Raw genomic sequence first — 22019 nt, 5'->3', positions numbered from 1 at the left:
GGTTTTCTATCTCTTTAGTCTTTAAGTGTCTTGGTTGTTCAATGCATGCGGCTGCATTGTAGTGCGTATTGTTGTCCGTGTCCGTTGTTTCAAGTGTGGCTGATTGTATTGTGTAGTACGTTGATTGATTGGTTTGATTGGGGACATATTGTATGCAACTATTGTGGAGTGTGCTTTTTTGTGTATTGTTTTCGATCTGCCATTATTGAGAATATAATTTGTTTGTTTATCAACTCTCGGCTCTGACTTGTTCTTTGGGCCACAACCGGCGTCTGCTGGCGCGCCAATAAGGACCACTTCTAAATTGTCCACGCTTTCGTGGTGCGGTTCGGGGGGCCGATACTTCGGCCCTTGGAATTAGCCCGGCGATCGCCTCCCTAATTAACGGTACAGGTGTGACAATTAATCTGGCGTCCGCGAATCAGGACCTTTTGGTGCACAGTGTGTCCAAAGTAGTGAGAAAGAGCCTCGAGTTGTTGATAGTGCTATCGGAACGATTTTGTGTGTTGTTCAGTATTCTCGTTAACGAGTGCAGGGGAGTGTTCCGATAGACTGATTTAGGCAGATACTTTTTGCACGCGGCAAGGTTTTAGTTGCGAGTTGCGAGACACAATGGATCTCGAAAAGTTAGTTGCTCTTGGTGAAAAGATGGGTCTTTCTGGCGCCGAACTACGGAAGTGGGTCACCCAGAAGGAAAAAGAAGAAAAAGAGAGAGCCAAAGAAGAAAAAGCAGCCGAGCTGGAAAAAGAGAGGTTGGCCGCTGCGAGAGAGAAAGAAGAAAGAGAGGCAAAGGAGCGACAGCTGAAAGAAGAAAGAGAGCAGCAATTGAAGTTGGAGCTGGAGAAAGAGAAGTTGGCAGCCGAAAGGGCGAGAGAAGAAAGAGAAGCGAGGGAGCGCCAGCTGAAAGAAGAAAGAGAAGCGGAGATGGCTGAAAGGGAACGGCAGCGGCAGCTCGAAATTGAACTCGAGCGGCTCCGTTTGCAACAGCGAAACGAAACTCCCGTCCAAGCTAGAGTCGAAAGCAGCGAACGGGAAGACCATGGCTTCCGCTTGAACCCAAGCAAGCTGCTCGTAGCGTTTGATGAAAGGAAGGACGACCTTGACGCGTACCTTCACCGATTTGAGACGATTGCGAAGAGCCAGAATTGGCCGGAACATCAATGGGCAACTGCTTTGAGTACTTGCTTGAGTGGTGAAGCGCTCAGTGTGTACGGTAGGCTGACGCCGACCGATGCAGCCAACTATGCAAAGGTGAAAGCTGCTTTGCTGAAGCGATTTAGATTTACCGTGGAAGGATTCCGGGACAGATTTAGGACAGGAAAGCCAGCTGATGGGGAGACGGCTACATAGTATGCCGCCCGACTTTGCCATTATTTCGACAGATGGATTGAACTCTCAGGGACAGCGCAGGAGTACGATGAGCTTAGAGAGCTGCTAATTAGAGAACAATTTCTTACTAGTTGCCACCCAAGCCTGTCACTGTACTTGAAAGAGAGGAAGGCTGACTCACTTGAAGACATGCTCGAATTGGCTGATCAATTCTTGGAAGCGCAAGGTGGAACTAATTTGGCCAAGGTAAAGAAGGATTGTCCCGATGATTCGAAGAAATTGGCTCCCGAAGAAAAGAAGCGTGCAACAGAGAGCATTCCGCGATGTTTTCTGTGCAACCGAGTGGGTCATCGCGCGAAAAACTGTCGAACGATCTTTACGAGCCCTACGGTTGTAAAATGTTTTAAGTGTGGTCAGACTGGGCACAAAGCAGACGCTTGTCGAAACGGAGCGAGTCAAACTCACCAGGTATCCTGTGTGCAAGCAGCACCGAAATCCGATAATAATGCCGTCACCGACGGATTCGTAGAATTGAAGAATGGGGAGAAAATTCCTATTCTGGGTGCTGTAATGTCAAAACAGCCAACCGGTGTTACGAAAGAAACGCCAACGCTGCCTGGAAAAGTTGCGGGCAAAAAGATTACGGTGTTAGGAGATACCGGTAGCTCCACTGTTATCGTGCGGAGAGATTTGGTACGGGAAAGGGAGTTAACAGGCAAAACGAAACCGGTTTGCTTGATTGACCGTACAGTTCGGTTGCTTCCCGAAGCAGAAATCGAGATTGAAACCCCGTACTTCAGCGGGAAGGTTACTGCTTTATGCATGACGACCCCCCTGTACGACCTTGTCATCGGAAACATCGACGGGGCGCGAGGACCGAATGATCCGGAATGTTTGGGAGAAGACCCGAAGATAGAGCCCCCGAAGATAGAGCCCTCGCCAACCCAGCGACCGCGAGATACAGGGGAGGAGTTATCCCGTGACGGATCTCACTAGAGCCCAAGGTGAAGCTGCGGCGCAAGAGACAGCGAAGGAGAAGACGATCGTGTCGAATAAGTTCACGGGCCGAGCAACTGGACTTACGTCGGCACGACCTCAACCGACCGACAGTGTAAAGGAGACGGAGTTGGCCAGCTGGGCAAAATGTAGAGGCGTGATCAAACGGGTAAATAAACAGACAGGACCCGTCGAATGTAATGACGCGTTAACGGTGTCGGTAGAGACAACGATGGCTGAGACAACGCCTCAGATATCGTCGTTGGAAAAGGCCCGCCGAAAAGGTACAAGAAAAAACAAGAAGAGATCGAGCGAGCACCGCAAGAAAGGGCGCAAGCGCCGCTCGAGGTACGCAGGATAAGTGCTGAGGTCCAAGCAGAATGTGTTTGGCAGTGTTGAGTGCCATATGTTGTGTTAATGTTGTGTTATCTGGTGTCACAAGTGTCGAAGTGTTGTGCTGTGATGTGATGTATAGTATTTGACCATTGTTGTAATGAGAGAACTTTGTACATTTGTATTATTGGGAATGTGTGGTCGAGTGTTGTACTCATGTTCTTGTGGTTGTGTTTTCACGTGTTGTGTAATTGAATTACTATGTACAATTGTATTAAGTGATCTATTGTGGATGTGAAGTTTCATGAGCGACTGATGGTGTTACAATCTGTGAGAGTGTGTGGTGACTTTTCGCGCTCGTTTGTGTGGTTTTGAATATTATGAGATAATATTCTTAAAGTGGGGGGCAGTGTCACAGAACGAGCGCTAAAAATGAGCGCGCCGCCAAATTCTTGCGACAACGGGCGGGAGAAACGCCGCGAGGTCAAAAGAAAAAAAAGAAAGCAAACGTCCAAGGCTCCCCGGGCGCGCGCTCTCCCCGCGGAAGCGTGGCGTCGCAGACGAACCTCCTCACCCCGCATCGGCGGCCCAGCAAGCCCGCGATTTTTCTAGAACGAACGGGGCGGGGTCATACCGAGTTGAATCATCCTCCGGGGAGGGCAGTCGAACCGTCTCGCACCTCTCCCCAACCTTCGCTGCGCATCGCGCCGACGAACTGAGGAGAACGTTCTGGAAGGTGGCGCGGAAGGTATTTAATCGAGCGGCCGAGACGAGAAAGCAGGAGGAGACGGAAGTGAGCGCCAGAGCGCGTAGGGATTCCACCGTGTAGTCGGCGAAGTTTTTGGTCCGAAGGGACGAGGCCGGAGGTGAAGAGGATTTCCACCTGAGGGGTGACGACTCGAGCTACCGGCAAGAGTGTGTGTTTACCGCTATCGAGCGGAGACGCGGGGCAACAGCTGCGTGTGTGAAGCCGACGTGTTCCGGCGAAGAAGTTGAAGTTGGAAGAGTAGCCAATTGAAGACGGGAGGTTTCCTGGAAGAGAAACTTCGAGGGCTGCGGAACGACAACAACGCTGAACTTTGAGTGAGTGATTCTCGGAAGAGTATCATCTAGACTTTGGTTCCAAGAACTTTGGACTGAATAGGTTTTCTATCTCTTTAGTCTTTAAGTGTCTTGGTTGTTCAATGCATGCGGCTGCATTGTAGTGCGTATTGTTGTCCGTGTCCGTTGTTTCAAGTGTGGCTGATTGTATTGTGTAGTACGTTGATTGATTGGTTTGATTGGGGACATATTGTATGCAACTATTGTGGAGTGTGCTTTTTTGTGTATTGTTTTCGATCTGGCATTATTGAGAATATAATTTGTTTGTTTATCAACTCTCGGCTCTGACTTGTTCTTTGGGCCACAACCGGCGTCTGCTGGCGCGCCAATAAGGACCACTTCCAAATTGTCCACGCTTTCGTGGTGCGGTTCGGGGGGCCGATACTTCGGCCCTTGGAATTAGCCCGGCGATCGCCTCCCTAATTAACGGTACAGGTGTGACAATTAATCTGGCGTCCGCTAATCAGGACCTTTTGGTGCACAGTGTGTCCAAAGTAGTGAGAAAGAGCCTCGAGTTGTTGATAGTGCTATCGGAACGATTTTGTGTGTTGTTCAGTATTCTCGTTAACGAGTGCAGGGGAGTGTTCCGATAGACTGATTTAGGAAGATACTTTTTGCACGCGGCAAGGTTTTAGTTGCGAGTTGCGAGACACAATGGATCTCGAAAAGTTAGTTGCTCTTGGTGAAAAGATGGGTCTTTCTGGCGCCGAACTACGGAAGTGGGTCACCCAGAAGGAAAAAGAAGAAAAAGAGAGAGCCAAAGAAGAAAAAGCAGCCGAGCTGGAAAAAGAGAGGTTGGCCGCTGCGAGAGAGAAAGAAGAAAGAGAGGCAAAGGAGCGACAGCTGAAAGAAGAAAGAGAGCAGCAATTGAAGTTGGAGCTGGAGAGAGAGAAGTTGGCAGCCGAAAGGGCGAGAGAAGAAAGAGAAGCGAGGGAGCGCCAGCTGAAAGAAGAAAGAGAAGCGGAGATGGCTGAAAGGGAACGGCAGCGGCAGCTCGAAATTGAACTCGAGCGGCTCCGTTTGCAACAGCGAAACGAAACTCCCGTCCAAGCTAGAGTCGAAAGCAGCGAACGGGAAGACCATGGCTTCCGCTTGAACCCAAGCAAGCTGCTCGTAGCGTTTGATGAAAGGAAGGACGACCTTGACGCGTACCTTCACCGATTTGAGACGATTGCGAAGAGCCAGAATTGGCCGGAACATCAATGGGCAACTGCTTTGAGTACTTGCTTGAGTGGTGAAGCGCTCAGTGTGTACGGTAGGCTGACGCCGACCGATGCAGCCAACTATGCAAAGGTGAAAGCTGCTTTGCTGAAGCGATTTAGATTTACCGTGGAAGGATTCCGGGACAGATTTAGGACAGGAAAGCCAGCTGATGGGGAGACGGCTACATAGTATGCCGCCCGACTTTGCCATTATTTCGACAGATGGATTGAACTCTCAGGGACAGCGCAGGAGTACGATGAGCTTAGAGAGCTGCTAATTAGAGAACAATTTCTTACTAGTTGCCACCCAAGCCTGTCACTGTACTTGAAAGAGAGGAAGGCTGACTCACTTGAAGACATGCTCGAATTGGCTGATCAATTCTTGGAAGCGCAAGGTGGAACTAATTTGGCCAAGGTAAAGAAGGATTGTCCCGATGATTCGAAGAAATTGGCTCCCGAAGAAAAGAAGCGTGCAACAGAGAGCATTCCGCGATGTTTTCTGTGCAACCGAGTGGGTCATCGCGCGAAAAACTGTCGAACGATCTTTACGAGCCCTACGGTTGTAAAATGTTTTAAGTGTGGTCAGACTGGGCACAAAGCAGACGCTTGTCGAAACGGAGCGAGTCAAACTCACCAGGTATCCTGTGTGCAAGCAGCACCGAAATCCGATAATAATGCCGTCACCGACGGATTCGTAGAATTGAAGAATGGGGAGAAAATTCCTATTCTGGGTGCTGTAATGTCAAAACAGCCAACCGGTGTTACGAAAGAAACGCCAACGCTGCCTGGAAAAGTTGCGGGCAAAAAGATTACGGTGTTAAGAGATACCGGTAGCTCCACTGTTATCGTGCGGAGAGATTTGGTACGGGAAAGGGAGTTAACAGGCAAAACGAAACCGGTTTGCTTGATTGACCGTACAGTTCGGTTGCTTCCCGAAGCAGAAATCGAGATTGAAACCCCGTACTTCAGCGGGAAGGTTACTGCTTTATGCATGACGACCCCCCTGTACGACCTTGTCATCGGAAACATCGACGGGGCGCGAGGACCGAATGATCCGGAATGTTTGGGAGAAGACCCGAAGATAGAGCCCCCGAAGATAGAGCCCTCGCCAACCCAGCGACCGCGAGATACAGGGGAGGAGTTATCCCGTGACGGATCTCACTAGAGCCCAAGGTGAAGCTGCGGCGCAAGAGACAGCGAAGGAGAAGACGATCGTGTCGAATAAGTTCACGGGCCGAGCAACTGGACTTACGTCGGCACCACCTCAACCGACCGACAGTGTAAAGGAGACGGAGTTGGCCAGCCGGGCAAAATGTAGAGGCGTGATCAAACGGGTAAATAAACAGACAGGACCCGTCGAATGTAATGACGCGTTAACGGTGTCGGTAGAGACAACGATGGCCGAGACAACGCCTCAGATATCGTCGTTGGAAAAGGCCCGCCGAAAAGGTACAAGGAAAAACAAGAAGAGATCGAGCGAGCACCGCAAGAAAGGGCGCAAGCGCCGCTCGAAGTACGCAGGATAAGTGCTGAGGTCCAAGCAGAATGTGTTTGGCAGTGTTGAGTGCCATATGTTGTGTTAATGTTGTGTTATCCGGTGTCACAAGTGTCGAAGTGTTGTGCTGTGATGTGATGTATAGTATTTGACCATTGTTGTAATGAGAGAACTTTGTACATTTGTATTATTGGGAATGTGTGGTCGAGTGTTGTACTCATGTTCTTGTGGTTGTGTTTTCACGTGTTGTGTAATTGAATTACTATGTACAATTGTATTAAGTGATCTATTGTGGATGTGAAGTTTCATGAGCGACTGATGGTGTTACAATCTGTGAGAGTGTGTGGTGACTTTTCGCGCTCGTTTGTGTGGTTTTGAATATTATGAGATAATATTCTTAAAGTGGGGGGCAGTGTCACAGAACGAGCGCTAAAAATGAGCGCGCCGCCAAATTCTTGCGACAACGGGCGGGAGAAACGCCGCGAGGTCAAAAGAAAAAAAAGAAAGCAAACGTCCAAGGCTCCCCGGGCGCGCGCTCTCCCCGCGGAAGCGTGGCGTCGCAGACGAACCTCCTCACCCCGCATCGGCGGCCCAGCAAGCCCGCGATTTTTCTAGAACGAACGGGGCGGGGTCATACCGAGTTGAATCATCCTCCGGGGAGGGCAGTCGAACCGTCTCGCACCTCTCCCCAACCTTCGCTGCGCATCGCGCCGACGAACTGAGGAGAACGTTCTGGAAGGTGGCGCGGAAGGTATTTAATCGAGCGGCCGAGACGAGAAAGCAGGAGGAGACGGAAGTGAGCGCCAGAGCGCGTAGGGATTCCACCGTGTAGTCGGCGAAGTTTTTGGTCCGAAGGGACGAGGCCGGAGGTGAAGAGGATTTCCACCTGAGGGGTGACGACTCGAGCTACCGGCAAGAGTGTGTGTTTACCGCTATCGAGCGGAGACGCGGGGCAACAGCTGCGTGTGTGAAGCCGACGTGTTCCGGCGAAGAAGTTGAAGTTGGAAGAGTAGCCAATTGAAGACGGGAGGTTTCCTGGAAGAGAAACTTCGAGGGCTGCGGAACGACAACAACGCTGAACTTTGAGTGAGTGATTCTCGGAAGAGTATCATCTAGACTTTGGTTCCAAGAACTTTGGACTGAATAGGTTTTCTATCTCTTTAGTCTTTAAGTGTCTTGGTTGTTCAATGCATGCGGCTGCATTGTAGTGCGTATTGTTGTCCGTGTCCGTTGTTTCAAGTGTGGCTGGTTGTATTGTGTAGTACGTTGATTGATTGGTTTGATTGGGGACATATTGTATGCAACTATTGTGGAGTGTGCTTTTTTGTGTATTGTTTTCGATCTGCCATTATTGAGAATATAATTTGTTTGTTTATCAACTCTCGGCTCTGACTTGTTCTTTGGGCCACAACCGGCGTCTGCTGGCGCGCCAATAAGGACCACTTCTAAATTGTCCACGCTTTCGTGGTGCGGTTCGGAGGGCCGATACTTCGGCCCTTGGAATTAGCCCGGCGATCGCCTCCCTAATTAACGGTACAGGTGTGACAATTAATCTGGCGTCCGCGAATCAGGACCTTTTGGTGCACAGTGTGTCCAAAGTAAAGTAGTGAGAAAGAGCCTCGAGTTGTTGATAGTGCTATCGGAACGATTTTGTGTGTTGTTCAGTATTCTCGTTAACGAGTGCAGGGGAGTGTTCCGATAGACTGATTTAGGCAGATACTTTTTGCACGCGGCAAGGTTTTAGTTGCGAGTTGCGAGACACAATGGATCTCGAAAAGTTAGTTGCTCTTGGTGAAAAGATGGGTCTTTCTGGCGCCGAACTACGGAAGTGGGTCACCCAGAAGGAAAAAGAAGAAAAAGAGAGAGCCAAAGAAGAAAAAGCAGCCGAGCTGGAAAAAGAGAGGTTGGCCGCTGCGAGAGAGAAAGAAGAAAGAGAGGCAAAGGAGCGACAGCTGAAAGAAGAAAGAGAGCAGCAATTGAAGTTGGAGCTGGAGAGAGAGAAGTTGGCAGCCGAAAGGGCGAGAGAAGAAAGAGAAGCGAGGGAGCGCCAGCTGAAAGAAGAAAGAGAAGCGGAGATGGCTGAAAGGGAACGGCAGCGGCAGCTCGAAATTGAACTCGAGCGGCTCCGTTTGCAACAGCGAAACGAAACTCCCGTCCAAGCTAGAGTCGAAAGCAGCGAACGGGAAGACCATGGCTTCCGCTTGAACCCAAGCAAGCTGCTCGTAGCGTTTGATGAAAGGAAGGACGACCTTGACGCGTACCTTCACCGATTTGAGACGATTGCGAAGAGCCAGAATTGGCCGGAACATCAATGGGCAACTGCTTTGAGTACTTGCTTGAGTGGTGAAGCGCTCAGTGTGTACGGTAGGCTGACGCCGACCGATGCAGCCAACTATGCAAAGGTGAAAGCTGCTTTGCTGAAGCGATTTAGATTTACCGTGGAAGGATTCCGGGACAGATTTAGGACAGGAAAGCCAGCTGATGGGGAGACGGCTACATAGTATGCCGCCCGACTTTGCCATTATTTCGACAGATGGATTGAACTCTCAGGGACAGCGCAGGAGTACGATGAGCTTAGAGAGCTGCTAATTAGAGAACAATTTCTTACTAGTTGCCACCCAAGCCTGTCACTGTACTTGAAAGAGAGGAAGGCTGACTCACTTGAAGACATGCTCGAATTGGCTGATCAATTCTTGGAAGCGCAAGGTGGAACTAATTTGGCCAAGGTAAAGAAGGATTGTCCCGATGATTCGAAGAAATCGGCTCCCGAAGAAAAGAAGCGTGCAACAGAGAGCATTCCGCGATGTTTTCTGTGCAACCGAGTGGGTCATCGCGCGAAAAACTGTCGAACGATCTTTACGAGCCCTACGGTTGTAAAATGTTTTAAGTGTGGTCAGACTGGGCACAAAGCAGACGCTTGTCGAAACGGAGCGAGTCAAACTCACCAGGTATCCTGTGTGCAAGCAGCACCGAAATCCGATAATAATGCCGTCACCGACGGATTCGTAGAATTGAAGAATGGGGAGAAAATTCCTATTCTGGGTGCTGTAATGTCAAAACAGCCAACCGGTGTTACGAAAGAAATGCCAACGCTGCCTGGAAAAGTTGCGGGCAAAAAGATTACGGTGTTAAGAGATACCGGTAGCTCCACTGTTATCGTGCGGAGAGATTTGGTACGGGAAAGGGAGTTAACAGGCAAAACGAAACCGGTTTGCTTAATTGACCGTTGTTATGCCAGCGAGTCCTCGTCAAACGACCGTGCCTCTGAAAAAGGCAATCTGGGTCAAGGCCAGCCCGCAGTCTGCCTGGCGCGATCACCTCGACGGCGTGAACACGCGCGGCGCTCCTCTGGCCCACGTGCAGTGAGTCAGTTGCGCACGTGACAGCGAGCCGGCGTCCTCGTGTCAGGTGGTCTGACGCATGGCGCGGCGGCCCCATTGGCGGAATCTGCCCTGACGACCAGCGGCGCTTCTGATTGGACATTTTGGTTGGACCCGGTGTAAATAAAAGAAGCCCTGCGGCGCGTCGCGATCGGAGGTCCTAGGAGAGGAGTCCCCGTGTCGGAGTGCCGACATGTGTGTGAGTCAGCGGTCTTAGGCGAAAGGCTGAACTATGTGTTAGAGAGAAGAGCTCGGCTCTTCGAGTCTCTGTCGGCCCCAGTGCCGAAATTGTAACGCCTCTGTATATATGCTGTACATAAACCTTGTTTGACTCACCGTCGTCTCGTCCGCTCGTCTGATCAGCTCTGCGCAGAAGCAGTCGCGAGCTGAGAAACATACGCTACCAAACGGCTGGTGACCTTCCCGGCGGAGTCGGAAGCAGTGGCGCCTTCGGCACCGTGTTGGCGTCGCCGTCTTTCGCAACAGTGGTGGCTTCGGCGGGACAGGCCCCTCGTTCGCAACAGTGGTTGGCAGCTGCGGGATCGGCCGGCGTCAGCGACATCGATGCGGTGAGTGCCTGATGTTTTCCCCTCAGTTCACCAGACTACTCTAGCTCAGGTTGTAGTAGTTTAGAGAAGGGCTGTGTGAAGCATTAGAGTGAGCTTTGATCGTTTCAAGCAAAGTCGAAGTGCTTTGAAACCAAAGTTAATGCGGAGGGGGTAAACACGGGAGAGTGAAAAATTGCTTGCGCGTCTTGCTAGTTGACTTATAGTGGGTACGGCAAGTAAATTGTTAACAGGGGCAAACAGCAAGAGGCTAGTGTGAACGATGGAGAACCTTAAAGTGAAGGAACTCATCGAAATTTGTGAGGAACTCGGCATTACTTTGGGCCGTGCGAAACGAAAGCAAGCGATCCTTGAGATCATGAAGGATGAGGGAGTGTCGGCTGAGGAAGTCGATGAGGCCTGGGTGGATATTAAAGCACGCCGTGAGGAGGCTGAAAGGCGAGAAGTAGAAGCTCGCGAACGTGAAGAAGCTGAAAGGCGAGAAGCTCGCGAACGTGAAGAAAGGCGAGAAGCTCGCGAACGTGAGGAGGCTGAAAGGCGCGAAGCTCGCGAAGAAGCTGAAAGGCGCGAACGTCGCGAGGAGGCCGAGAGACAGGAGCGTCTCGAGTTGAAACGACTAGAATTGGCAATCCTACAGTGTTCGCAGGCGCCTAGCGTAGCTTATCCAACAGTTCAGGTCAGCGGTTTTAGAATTCGGGACCAACTGCCACCGTTCGTAGTAGGTGAGGACATGGCGAAGTATCTCGTCAAGTTTGAACACGTCTGTGAGCGAAACGCTTTGGAGCGGCCTCTTTGGGCGCGGAACCTGCTAGCTCTTCTTCCCGGCGAACTGTCCGACGCGATAACTTGCTTGTCGAGGGAAGCGTTTGAGAGCTATGACGAGGTTAAGGAAGTGCTCTTGAGACGTTATAAGTTGTCACCCGAGGCTTTCAGGCAAAGGTTCCGGTATGCTGAAAAGGGGAATGAGTCACACGTTGACTTCGCGTTTCGTCTTAAGGCCGATTTAATTGAATGGCTCAAGGGCGAAGGTGTTTATGACGACCGCGATAAAGTGGTGGAATGCGTTGCATTGGAGCAATTCTACCGCTGCATCGAGGATAATGTCAAACTTTGGCTGCAGGACAGACTTGGGGACGTACAGTTAAACAAGGCAGCTGAGTTAGCTGAGGAGTATTATACTCGCCGAAAGTTGCATAGCAGGGCAGCGCGCGTTGAAAAGGATGAAAGGAAAGAGGGCTTTTCAAGGAAACCTGATCAACGGAAACCCGCTCCGCACCGTAATTTCAAGAAGGACCCGTCTCTTACGAAGGACAGTGTAGGGGAAGGGCAAACAGAAGCGGAGAAATCGAGTGAGGTTTCTACCACACAGGCATCAGAATCGGAAAACAAACGGAAGCCGCTAATCTGCTACAACTGCAAAAAGGAAGGACACATCGCGAGAAACTGTCAGGAAAAATTTGCCTTCGCAACAATCCGAGAATCAGAAAAAAACATGCGGTTGTTGGAGCCGTATCTCCAAGAAATTAGGGTGAATGAGAAAACGTGCCGAGCACTTAGAGACTCAGCGGCAACCATGGACGTTGTCCATCCTTCATTGGTGTCTCCGGATGACTTCACAGGAGAATGCGCGTGGATCAGGCAAGTCGCCGAGGAGCAGAGTGTTCGCTTACCAATCGCCACGGTTGTCATTGAAGGCCCGTTCGGTAAGCTTCGCACCGAAGCGGCTGTGTCTGCCGCGCTGAACGATCGTTTTTCTTATCTTTTCTCCAACAACTCGGAGCAGCTCCTCAAAGAGCAGGGCAAATCGTTCTTCCCCAACTTAGCGTACATGGCCCTCACGCGATCGCAAGCGCGGAAGCTCTCGCAAGAGCTTGACCTTGTTCAAAGCGGTGAACTCTCAAGTGACCTTGTCGGCGGGTCGACGGAACCTCAGAGAGGAAACTTTCCGCGTGAGTCATGTGAGCAGTCGCGCGAGCGGCCCGTCGCCGGACCGACCAGCGCGGTTTCCGTGGAAAGGGGAGACGACATGGCGCCATTGGATCAGAGGGAGAGGGCTGCAACGCTCTCGCCTGTAGCGGAAAGTTGGAGCGAGCTGCCGAGAGTTGATCGAGAGACGCTCATTCGAGGGCAGAGTGAGGATCTCTCGATTGAAGCGCTAGTGGAAAGCCAAATTGAAGCGCTCGTGGAAAGCCAGAAAAACGCGGCAAAAGTGCTGTCGAAGGAGCACTACGAGAAATCGGGGAAGAAGCGCGCTTTTGAAGTTGATAATCAGGTAATGCGGCTGCAGCCACCCAAAAGGAACAAGCTTGAGGTTGATTGGGAAGGGCCCGCCACAGTATTATCGAAGCCTTGCGATACAACTTATGAGGTGCAAGTAGGAAGGCGGCAGAACAAAATTTACAACTTGATGAAACCCAATGTTCAACATCAAGTGGTCGTAAATCAGCTGTTGAAGGCTTCAGAGGAAGAGGGAGCAGAAAATTTGAGTTCTAGTGAGGTGATCGAAGGGGGATCGAAAGTAATTTGGGAGCAGATAAACCTAGAGCCTAGCTTAAGTGAAGGAGGACCTGAGAAAGAGGACCTGAGAAAGATTGGTTCCGAGTTTGAAGACGTGTTTTCGGACCGCCCCGGAAACATGAGGGTGATCGAACACGATATCGAGCTAAGCGGTGAGGAGTCAATCAGTAGCAAGCCGTATCGTTGTTCCCCAGTGTAACGTCGCAAGTGTGAGCCGCTCTTGGTGCCGCATAGGTATCGTCGCCTAAAAGTGGCCGGTTACTGAGGTGGAGCATGTTGCTCCACAGCGCAACTTTGACGTTCGCTAAAGAAAAAAAAAGGGAAAGGTAAACGTTAATGCAGGTGCATTGAGCAGTGCGTTTAGTTAGTACCTTCTCAACCTTTCGGTTTCTGGCTGGCGATTCGGGGCAAAATTTTGACCTCATCACGACCTGGGCTGAGCGCTCTCGTTCAGAGTGATCTCAAGGGGCCAACTTTGTGGTATTCTAATTCGTTACGTTGTTGTACGTGGGAAAAAAATTGAGTTGTCATTTTAAGAGTCTTGTGTCCCACATGTGCCTCTTCATGTAGAGGGAACAAAATTCCGATAGACACGTAGATAGGTATATGTTGTACTATACTTTGTCTGGTGTTCTGTCGGGTGACCGAGGGCACTTGCGTGTGTCGTGTGTTGTCTGTTGTCGATCCGTTCTTGGCAAGTTGCAGAACCATCGACAAGTGCTGAAACCGAAGATGGTCAGAAGAGACGAGTGAAGCTGGTCGACAAGTTGTGGCGACAAGCCAGTGGAGCTGGGATCCGTCGTCAAAAATGGGATGTGTTCCCGGAACAGTCTGAAGCTGTATTCTCCCCATGGCCCTGGAGGCGAACCTGGAGGGACCTGGCGAACGAGCGCACCTGACATCCGAGCCCCGTGGAAGCAGCTCGTCTTTCCGGTGCATTGTCTGGCGGCGGGGGTGCTGTTATGCCAACGAGTCCTCGTCAAACGACCGTGCCTCTGAAAAAGGCAATCTGGGTCAAGGCCAGCCCGCAGTCTACCTGGCGCGATCACCTCGACGGCGTGAACACGCGCGGCGCTCCTCTGGCCCACGTGCAGTGAGTCAGTTGCGCACGTGACAGCGAGCCGGCGTCCTCGTGTCAGGTGGTCTGACGCATGGCGCGGCGGCCCCATTGGCGGAATCTGCCCTGACGACCAGCGGCGCTTCTGATTGGACATTTTGGTTGGACCCGGTGTAAATAAAAGAAGCCCTGCGGCGCGTCGCGATCGGAGGTCCTAGGAGAGGAGTCCCCGTGTCGGAGTGTCGACATGTGTGTGAGTCAGCGGTCTTAGGCGAAAGGCTGAACTATGTGTTAGAGAGAAGAGCTCGGCTCTTTGAGTCTCTGTCGGCCCCAGTGCCGAAATTGTAACGCCTCTGTATATATGCTGTACATAAACCTTGTTTGACTCACCGTCGTCTCGTCCGCTCGTCTGATCAGCTCTGCGCAGAAGCAGTCGCGAGCTGAGAAACATACGCTACCAAACGGCTGGTGACCTTCCCGGCGGAGTCGGAAGCAGTGGCGCCTTCGGCACCGTGTTGGCGTCGCCGTCTTTCGCAACAGTGGTGGCTTCGGCGGGACAGGCCCCTCGTTCGCAACACCGTACAGTTCGGTTGCTTCCCGAAGCAGAAATCGAGATTGAAACCCCGTACTTCAGCGGGAAGGTTACTGCTTTATGCATGACGACCCCCCTGTACGACCTTGTCATCGGAAACATCGACGGGGCGCGAGGACCGAATGATCCGGAATGTTTGGGAGAAGACCCGAAGATAGAGCCCCCGAAGATAGAGCCCTCGCCAACCCAGCGACCGCGAGATACAGGGGAGGAGTTATCCCGTGACGGATCTCACTAGAGCCCAAGGTGAAGCTGCGGCGCAAGAGACAGCGAAGGAGAAGACGATCGTGTCGAATAAGTTCACGGGCCGAGCAACTGGACTTACGTCGGCACGACCTCAACCGACCGACAGTGTAAAGGAGACGGAGTTGGCCAGCCGGGCAAAATGTAGAGGCATGATCAAACGGGTAAATAAACAGACAGGACCCGTCGAATGTAATGACGCGTTAACGGTGTCGGTAGAGACAACGATGGCTGAGACAACGCCTCAGATATCGTCGTTGGAAAAGGCCCGCCGAAAAGGTACAAGGAAAAACAAGAAGAGATCGAGCGAGCACCGCAAGAAAGGGCGCAAGCGCCGCTCGAAGTACGCAGGATAAGTGCTGAGGTCCAAGCAGAATGTGTTTGGCAGTGTTGAGTGCCATATGTTGTGTTAATGTTGTGTTATCCGGTGTCACAAGTGTCGAAGTGTTGTGCTGTGATGTGATGTATAGTATTTGACCATTGTTGTAATGAGAGAACTTTGTACATTTGTATTATTGGGAATGTGTGGTCGAGTGTTGTACTCATGTGCTTGTGGTTGTGTTTTCACGTGTTGTGTAATTGAATTACTATGTACAATTGTATTAAGTGATCTATTGTGGATGTGAAGTTTCATGAGCGACTGATGGTGTTACAGTCTGTGAGAGTGTGTGGTGACTTTTCGCGCTCGTTTGTGTGGTTTTGAATATTATGAGATAATATTCTTAAAGTGGGGGGCAGTGTCACAGAACGAGCGCTAAAAATGAGCGCGCCGCCAAATTCTTGCGACAACGGGCGGGAGAAACGCCGCGAGGTCAAAAGAAAAAAAAGAAAGCAAACGTCCAAGGCTCCCTGGGCGCGCGCTCTCCCCGCGGAAGCGTGGCGTCGCAGACGAACCTCCTCACCCCGCATCGGCGGCCCAGCAAGCCCGCGATTTTTCTAGAACGAACGGGGCGGGGTCATACCGAGTTGAATCATCCTCCGGGGAGGGCAGTCGAACCGTCTCGCACCTCTCCCCAACCTTCGCTGCGCATCGCGCCGACGAACTGAGGAGAACGTTCTGGAAAGTGGCGCGGAAGGTATTTAATCGAGCGGCCGAGACGAGAAAGCAGGAGGAGACGGAAGTGAGCGCCAGAGCGCGTAGGGATGCCGCCGTGTAGTCGGCGAAGTTTTTGGTCCGAAGGGACGAGGCCGGAGGTGAAGAGGATTTCCACCTGAGGGGTGACGACTCGAGCTACCGGCAAGAGTGTGTGTTTACCGCTATCGAGCGGAGACGCGGGGCAACAGCTGCGTGTGTGAAGCCGACGTGTTCCGGCGAAGAAGTTGAAGTTGGAAGAGTGGCCAATTGAAGACGGGGTGTTTCCTGGAAGAGAAACTTCGAGGGCTGCGGAACGACAACAACGCTGAACTTTGAGTGAGTGATTCTCGGAAGAGTATCATCTAGACTTTGGTTCCAAGAACTTTGGACTGAATAGGTTTTCTATCTCTTTAGTCTTTAAGTGTCTTGGTTGTTCAATGCATGCGACTGCATTGTAGTGCGTATTGTTGTCCGTGTCCGTTGTTTCAAGTGTGGCTGATTGTATTGTGTAGTACGTTGATTGATTGGTTTGATTGGGGACATATTGTATGCAACTATTGTGGAGTGTGCTTTTTTGTGTATTGTTTTCGATCTGCCATTATTGAGAATATAATTTGTTTGTTTATCAACTCTCGGCTCTGACTTGTTCTTTGGGCCACAACCGGCGTCTGCTGGCGCGCCAATAAGGACCACTTCTAAATTGTCCACGCTTTCGTGGTGCGGTTCGGGGGGCCGATACTTCGGCCCTTGGAATTAGCCCGGCGATCGCCTCCCTAATTAACGGGACAGGTGTGACAGGCCGACATCGGAACCTTTTTTTCTGAAGTGACAGTTTTCACATGTTGTAACCATGCTTTCAGAAGTAAAATGAATGCAGGCTTTTTTAAGCGTTTATTTAAGTAGCCTTAAAGAAGTGCTTAATATTTTCAGAATGAACATTGTCTTCAACTGGAAAAAAGCTTACCTAATAAGTGAGGCGCTAGGAAAGTTGCCAATTCCGAGATTGCTTACGCGACCAAATCTAAGGCAGAAACATGTCTTTTTCTATATAGCTCCCAGTCATCCCATCTGCAATTCTTTTGTAAGTAGACAGCGCGAAATTAAGTACTCGTTAATGCATAGTCACTAACAAGGCTTTAGTCTTTGTGCTGATTCAAGCGTCCACTGCTAATACTAAGACTCAATCCACTAAAGATATATCAACCTTAGTTCGGCATATTATTCTACTACATCTTATAACTAGTTAAATAGGGGTTCATTTTACGAATGAAAATCGGAGGATATATTGGGTACATATGTAAATGACAAAAATATTCTTCCATTAAGTACTCAACTCGCGCTGCCTTTGCTTTTGTTAGTGATGCGTTTTGCAGATCTCGTATTACATTCGAACGCAGATCCTGGTTAAGAGCATGCTAAAGAAGCACTCATTCGGCCACCCTTACAAGGACGTCCCCCGCCACCGCGCCCACTTCACCAAGGCAAATCGTTCGAATTCAGCACCCTCTTCCTTCGACGTGTTCCTCGAAAGGTATGCATCACTTCAAGTCACCTTCACTAACAATGTATACTGAAGCTACAGTGAAGGCTTGCGCTGAATAGTAGCAACATAAAGCTCAAGTGCCTTGCTATTTACGAGCGCCATTTTGCTTAGTGAATGCACGTACTTGGCAACTCTTTAACACTGTCAGTTTATGCCTAATCTTAGCTTAATAGAAGAAGGCTCGATGATATTCTTTATCTTCTAAATGTTACCTCGTATCATGGATCTGATATCAAACGTTATGTAGTTTTTACCACTATACAATGCAGACCTACTTCAAAGTTTCAAAACTAAGAGGGTGTTTTCGCAGCCATGAACGCTCCTCGTAGACGAGGGCAATGCATGCTTCTTGAATATGTGAAATAGCTGGATTGCTGAAGTAATATTTCCGTACGCTAGCCCCTGAAAACCACGATGCGCTGGGGTGAACACACAGAGCGACAAAATCCATGACTGAAAAAATAATCTACTATGACATCATCTAATCTATCTAATATCCCGTGGCACGACCGTTATTTTAAAAAAATGCTGCCCAGGGACATAGGCTCTTTAACCAACAAAAATGCTTTTCTTCCACATTTCAGCGCGTACATGCACGTGAAAGACCGATATCACAGCGCATGCGGCGATGATGTTGTCTTTGCACAATTCTTTTTAATACTGACATTGCTTTGTGAACCTAATTTATTCTTTGCCTTCGGGGATTTACAGTCCCGACTTCGTCAGTTCTTTGTTATAAGTTGATGCATAACCGAGACAGCATATGGCTCTCAGATAGTAGAATGCGTACAGTTCTCTGAAGCGTTTACACATGATTCTAAACAAAAAGCGAAACTAAATTGACTTCAGCTGAACCCGACATGGTTGCAGAAATATTCACGATGTAATATCGCCTTCTGGTGGGTAAGTCTTACTCACAGCAGACCTGACGGTCCGCCACCGTAGAGCAGTGGTTAAAAGGTCCCTGAAACGGTTTTTCCACATTCCTATTTTGATTGTACCAATGCTAGAGCAAATAATTGATATTAGAGTTCAATAGAAACTCCCATTATTAACGGAGCTACAAGTACTAAATAAGTATCCTCCTCCGCCGCTGCAGCTCTCACCCTCAACTGCCCTCAACTCTTCCTCCGCCTTCACGGCGCCTGCGTCACAATGTGGCGCGAGCCCGCCTATATACGCGTAAATCCCGCCGCCGATCCGATACAGGCAGTTTGTGCTGCCCGTTTCACAGCCAATCAGATCAGCTGGGAAAGATGACGTCAGTGGGGCAGAGTGTATGGTGTATGGCCGCTTGGTGTATGGGCGGTTGAAAACGTGTTTGGCCGAGTTGCAGCGATTCACAGCTTCAAAGCGTTGTAATAAATTGCACAGTTTACGCAGAGAACTAAAATTGGTCTCTAAATTACCCTTGAGACTTGGTCTATTGGCCTAATGCGTCAAAACCATCTCAGAGTCCCTTTAAGGTTCTTGGCTGCTGACCCGAATGTCGCGGGCTCAATCCTGGCCGCAGCGGTCGCATTTTATGTACGCAAAATGATAGAGGTCCATGTACTGTGTGATGTTAGAGCGCGTTAAAACACCAGATGGCCTATACTTCTGTAGCTCTCCACTGCTATGTCTTTCGCAACCATTTTCGGGACGCCAAACTTTAGTTATTATTATTATTATTATTATTATTATTATTATTATTATTATTATTATTATTATTATTATTATTATTATTATTATTATTATTATTATTATTATTATTATTATTATTATTATTATTATTATTATTATTATTACAGACGTGATGTACCACGCGCATTATCTCCGCTAGGAACCTCGCGTGAACTGCCCCGGACAAGAAAATAGTGAACAGTCAGTACGGTCTTGTCAAGTATAGCCAAAGCCTTCAGGTCTCAGATGGACGGGACGTACTCCTCATGAACAGTCGGGTTGCGTCGGTGGTCTGGGTTCGGCACTGCCAAAATAACGCACTACGGCATATCGTATTAGCCACGGCGTTCCATGACCTGTAGAAAAGTAGGAGGCTATCTGTCAACTGAACGAAACCCTGAAAAAAACAGTGGCCATAACAAATACACAATGACATTGCAGACAAGTTCACGAAAAAGTTGTCTCTTCTTGTGCACAGTGTTAGTAGTCGTGCGCTAATTTAGTGCACTCTTTTCTATGGACTTCAAGTAAAATGACCCATTATCACTATTTGTTGGCTCCAGCGCCGAATAGGACTCTCTCATTTGTTGAAAATGCGAAACACTGTCGGGTATCCCAATGTGTGAAACCTGCTCAGTCAATCCTTTGGGCTTTAAATAAGAGTTCTTTTTTTTTTGGCCGAGCAAGCCTTGAGCAAATAACAGATACTGTTAGTATTAGACCCACGAATAGCCCTAACGATGTACGCTATGCATCTTTTTGCGCAATCGCAGGAAAGTCTCTCTGGAAAGTCCGCTTCCGGCCCTCAACGAAATCAACTTCCTGGACCAGACATAGCGGCAGTTCGAAGAGTGGGCTGCCGCCTCGTCAACGTGGCTGGCCTTCACCGCTGATGAGCGCTTGACGTGTAGGTGACGTCGGATGAATTATGAGACGACGATGAAGCGAGAAAGAAGCCTTTGACGTCACGTATGACTGTACGGTGCAAACGTATCCGCGACGAATGAACTTTTACGCGTTACGACTTCCCGGTGCCTATACCTCCGAAAGCCAGCATTACACCTCATTCACACGCGGTTGGCGCGACTCCCATTTCAGCTGTATTCATCGTTGCACAGTACCCACAGAAAGCACTCTACAGCAAGCGACACTCTTTCAACCCTCGACAGCACTTGAGCGACAGTGCAGTTGCTCCACCTCACTGTTTCATCTTTTTGATACCCTTCTCTTCATCGATTTTACTCTGCGCTGCACAGATGTTGCAATTGCCAACGCTGGCATATATATATATAGACTTTTTGTTTCCTTATTTGGCATTTCGTGGAAAATATTATTGCATTTTTCTCGTGCTACCAGCGCGTCTGCCCTTGCGTGTGAGACTACTGCACTCATTGAAGCGGCATTGTGAATCTTTCTATGACCTCCACAGGTTCGCCATTAATTGTACGCCGATAGTGGTCTTCTTTTTTCAGGGGTCAATTATTGCTGTGACCTACTTATCATCTTTCTTTACAGTATTTGATAAACGTAAGCCTGATTGACCTGCGTTGATATATCAGGCAATGGCCTAGATATAGGTAGCTGAATCAAGACTTTAAACTACCTGAATGCACCCAACCAAACTCTTCCTCAATCTTTCTTTGATGAAAAATTCAGAGGATAATAGTAAAGACACAAAATACCGTTGCTGTCTTCGAGGCACTGTAGTCGTAGCTTTTGGCACAGAATGGCCTGAATAATCGGTAATAGTTTTACCAAACTGAAATCAATTCTGTGTTTGGTGACTTTACCATTACATTCGTTCACCAGGAGGCATTATTTGAGCTCAACTCTATCAACATTATTCTTAACATTTAGTGACCCATATACAACATGCAAGACATTACCATATCCTAGTCTTTGTGCAATTACCGTCGGAACTAGTACACAAGGCGCCGCTTCAATGTGGTACGTCATATTCAGTGTTTCTGGCACATTTTTATTGCCAGAGTATATGCACTTATTCGTGGCTTGATTCTCACATCAAGTTTTCGTTTGCCCTTGTTCCTCGTAGCTATTGAGATGTTCGTATACTGTATGATCCCAAACTTGAAAATAAGAAGAAACACACATTACTTTCTTAAATGCGTTCTATTCTTTCACCATCGATAACGTTACGGCGCTTCGCTGAAGAGAGTAATTCCTATGCCGATTTTTCAAGCTTTTGTAAGTCGTGTCACGCCACAAGAAAGCCTCAGTCGAACAAAGGGAAAAGCTTGCTGCAGTGTAACCAATGCATTTTTAAAGGCGACTTAGTTTGACAATCTGTCGCAAAAATTGTTTATATAAGTCGTGCTCTTTTGATCATCGCCTTTTTTTTCGTTGCAGTAATAAATATAAGGCGCCATTGTTTTCGATGAGGTAGCGCAGGCTCTGCACGGTGCCTTGTGGCCTATTAGGAGACACGGGCGCTACATAATAGACAATACTTGCAACCTATCATAGGCCATCCTTATACGTTTATCCTGTCTCCTCAAGTCTATTCATTCCATTTTCTGGCTTAAACATATTTGCACACAAATATACAGTGCAATGCTGGTAAGTGTCGCTGTAGAACACAGGTGGTTGAGGGATCAATTCTCTTGTACAGTATTTAGCTTGCTTTGCACAATCCTGACTTTCATAAGTAAAAAAAAGCTTTGTGTAAAATGCTTAGACTTGAGTGTCTCATAATGTATCCCTCGAGATAAAGTTTTACGGCGTAGATTGTAGTTAATACCCACCTATTGCACTTATGACAGTACGCTTTGTCTCTGCTTACTCATTCCGGTCATTAAAAACGTTTGATGTTTTGAAACGTAATATTTGAAGCCTATACGACTCCTTCAATAGGTATAGGTATTTTGGCAGTCACGCAGCTGGTTTTTACAGAGCAATAATGCATTGGTA

At 49.0% G+C, this 22019-nt stretch overlaps 1 protein-coding gene across 3 annotated transcripts in view; it reads left to right on the top strand.

The window, feature by feature from the left end:
• Positions 1–20290, top strand: part of LOC119172721 (calcium/calmodulin-dependent protein kinase kinase 1-like) — a 322158-nt gene extending 301868 nt beyond the window's left edge. For all 3 annotated transcript variants that reach the window (XM_075889943.1, XM_075889944.1, XM_075889945.1), the window contains exons 18-19: positions 17284–17417; positions 19865–20290. In XM_075889943.1, coding sequence (XP_075746058.1) covers positions 17284–17417; positions 19865–19928 — 198 coding nt within the window. In that variant the 3' untranslated portion in view covers positions 19929–20290. The remainder of the gene's footprint in view (positions 1–17283; positions 17418–19864) is intronic.
• The last annotated feature ends 1729 nt before the right edge of the window (positions 20291–22019 follow it).

The sequence above is a fragment of the Rhipicephalus microplus genome, chromosome 3, assembly GCF_043290135.1.
Source record: "Rhipicephalus microplus isolate Deutch F79 chromosome 3, USDA_Rmic, whole genome shotgun sequence".
NCBI classification, from domain to species: Eukaryota; Metazoa; Arthropoda; class Arachnida; order Ixodida; family Ixodidae; genus Rhipicephalus; species Rhipicephalus microplus.
This window is presented reverse-complemented; position numbering and strand designations above follow the sequence as displayed.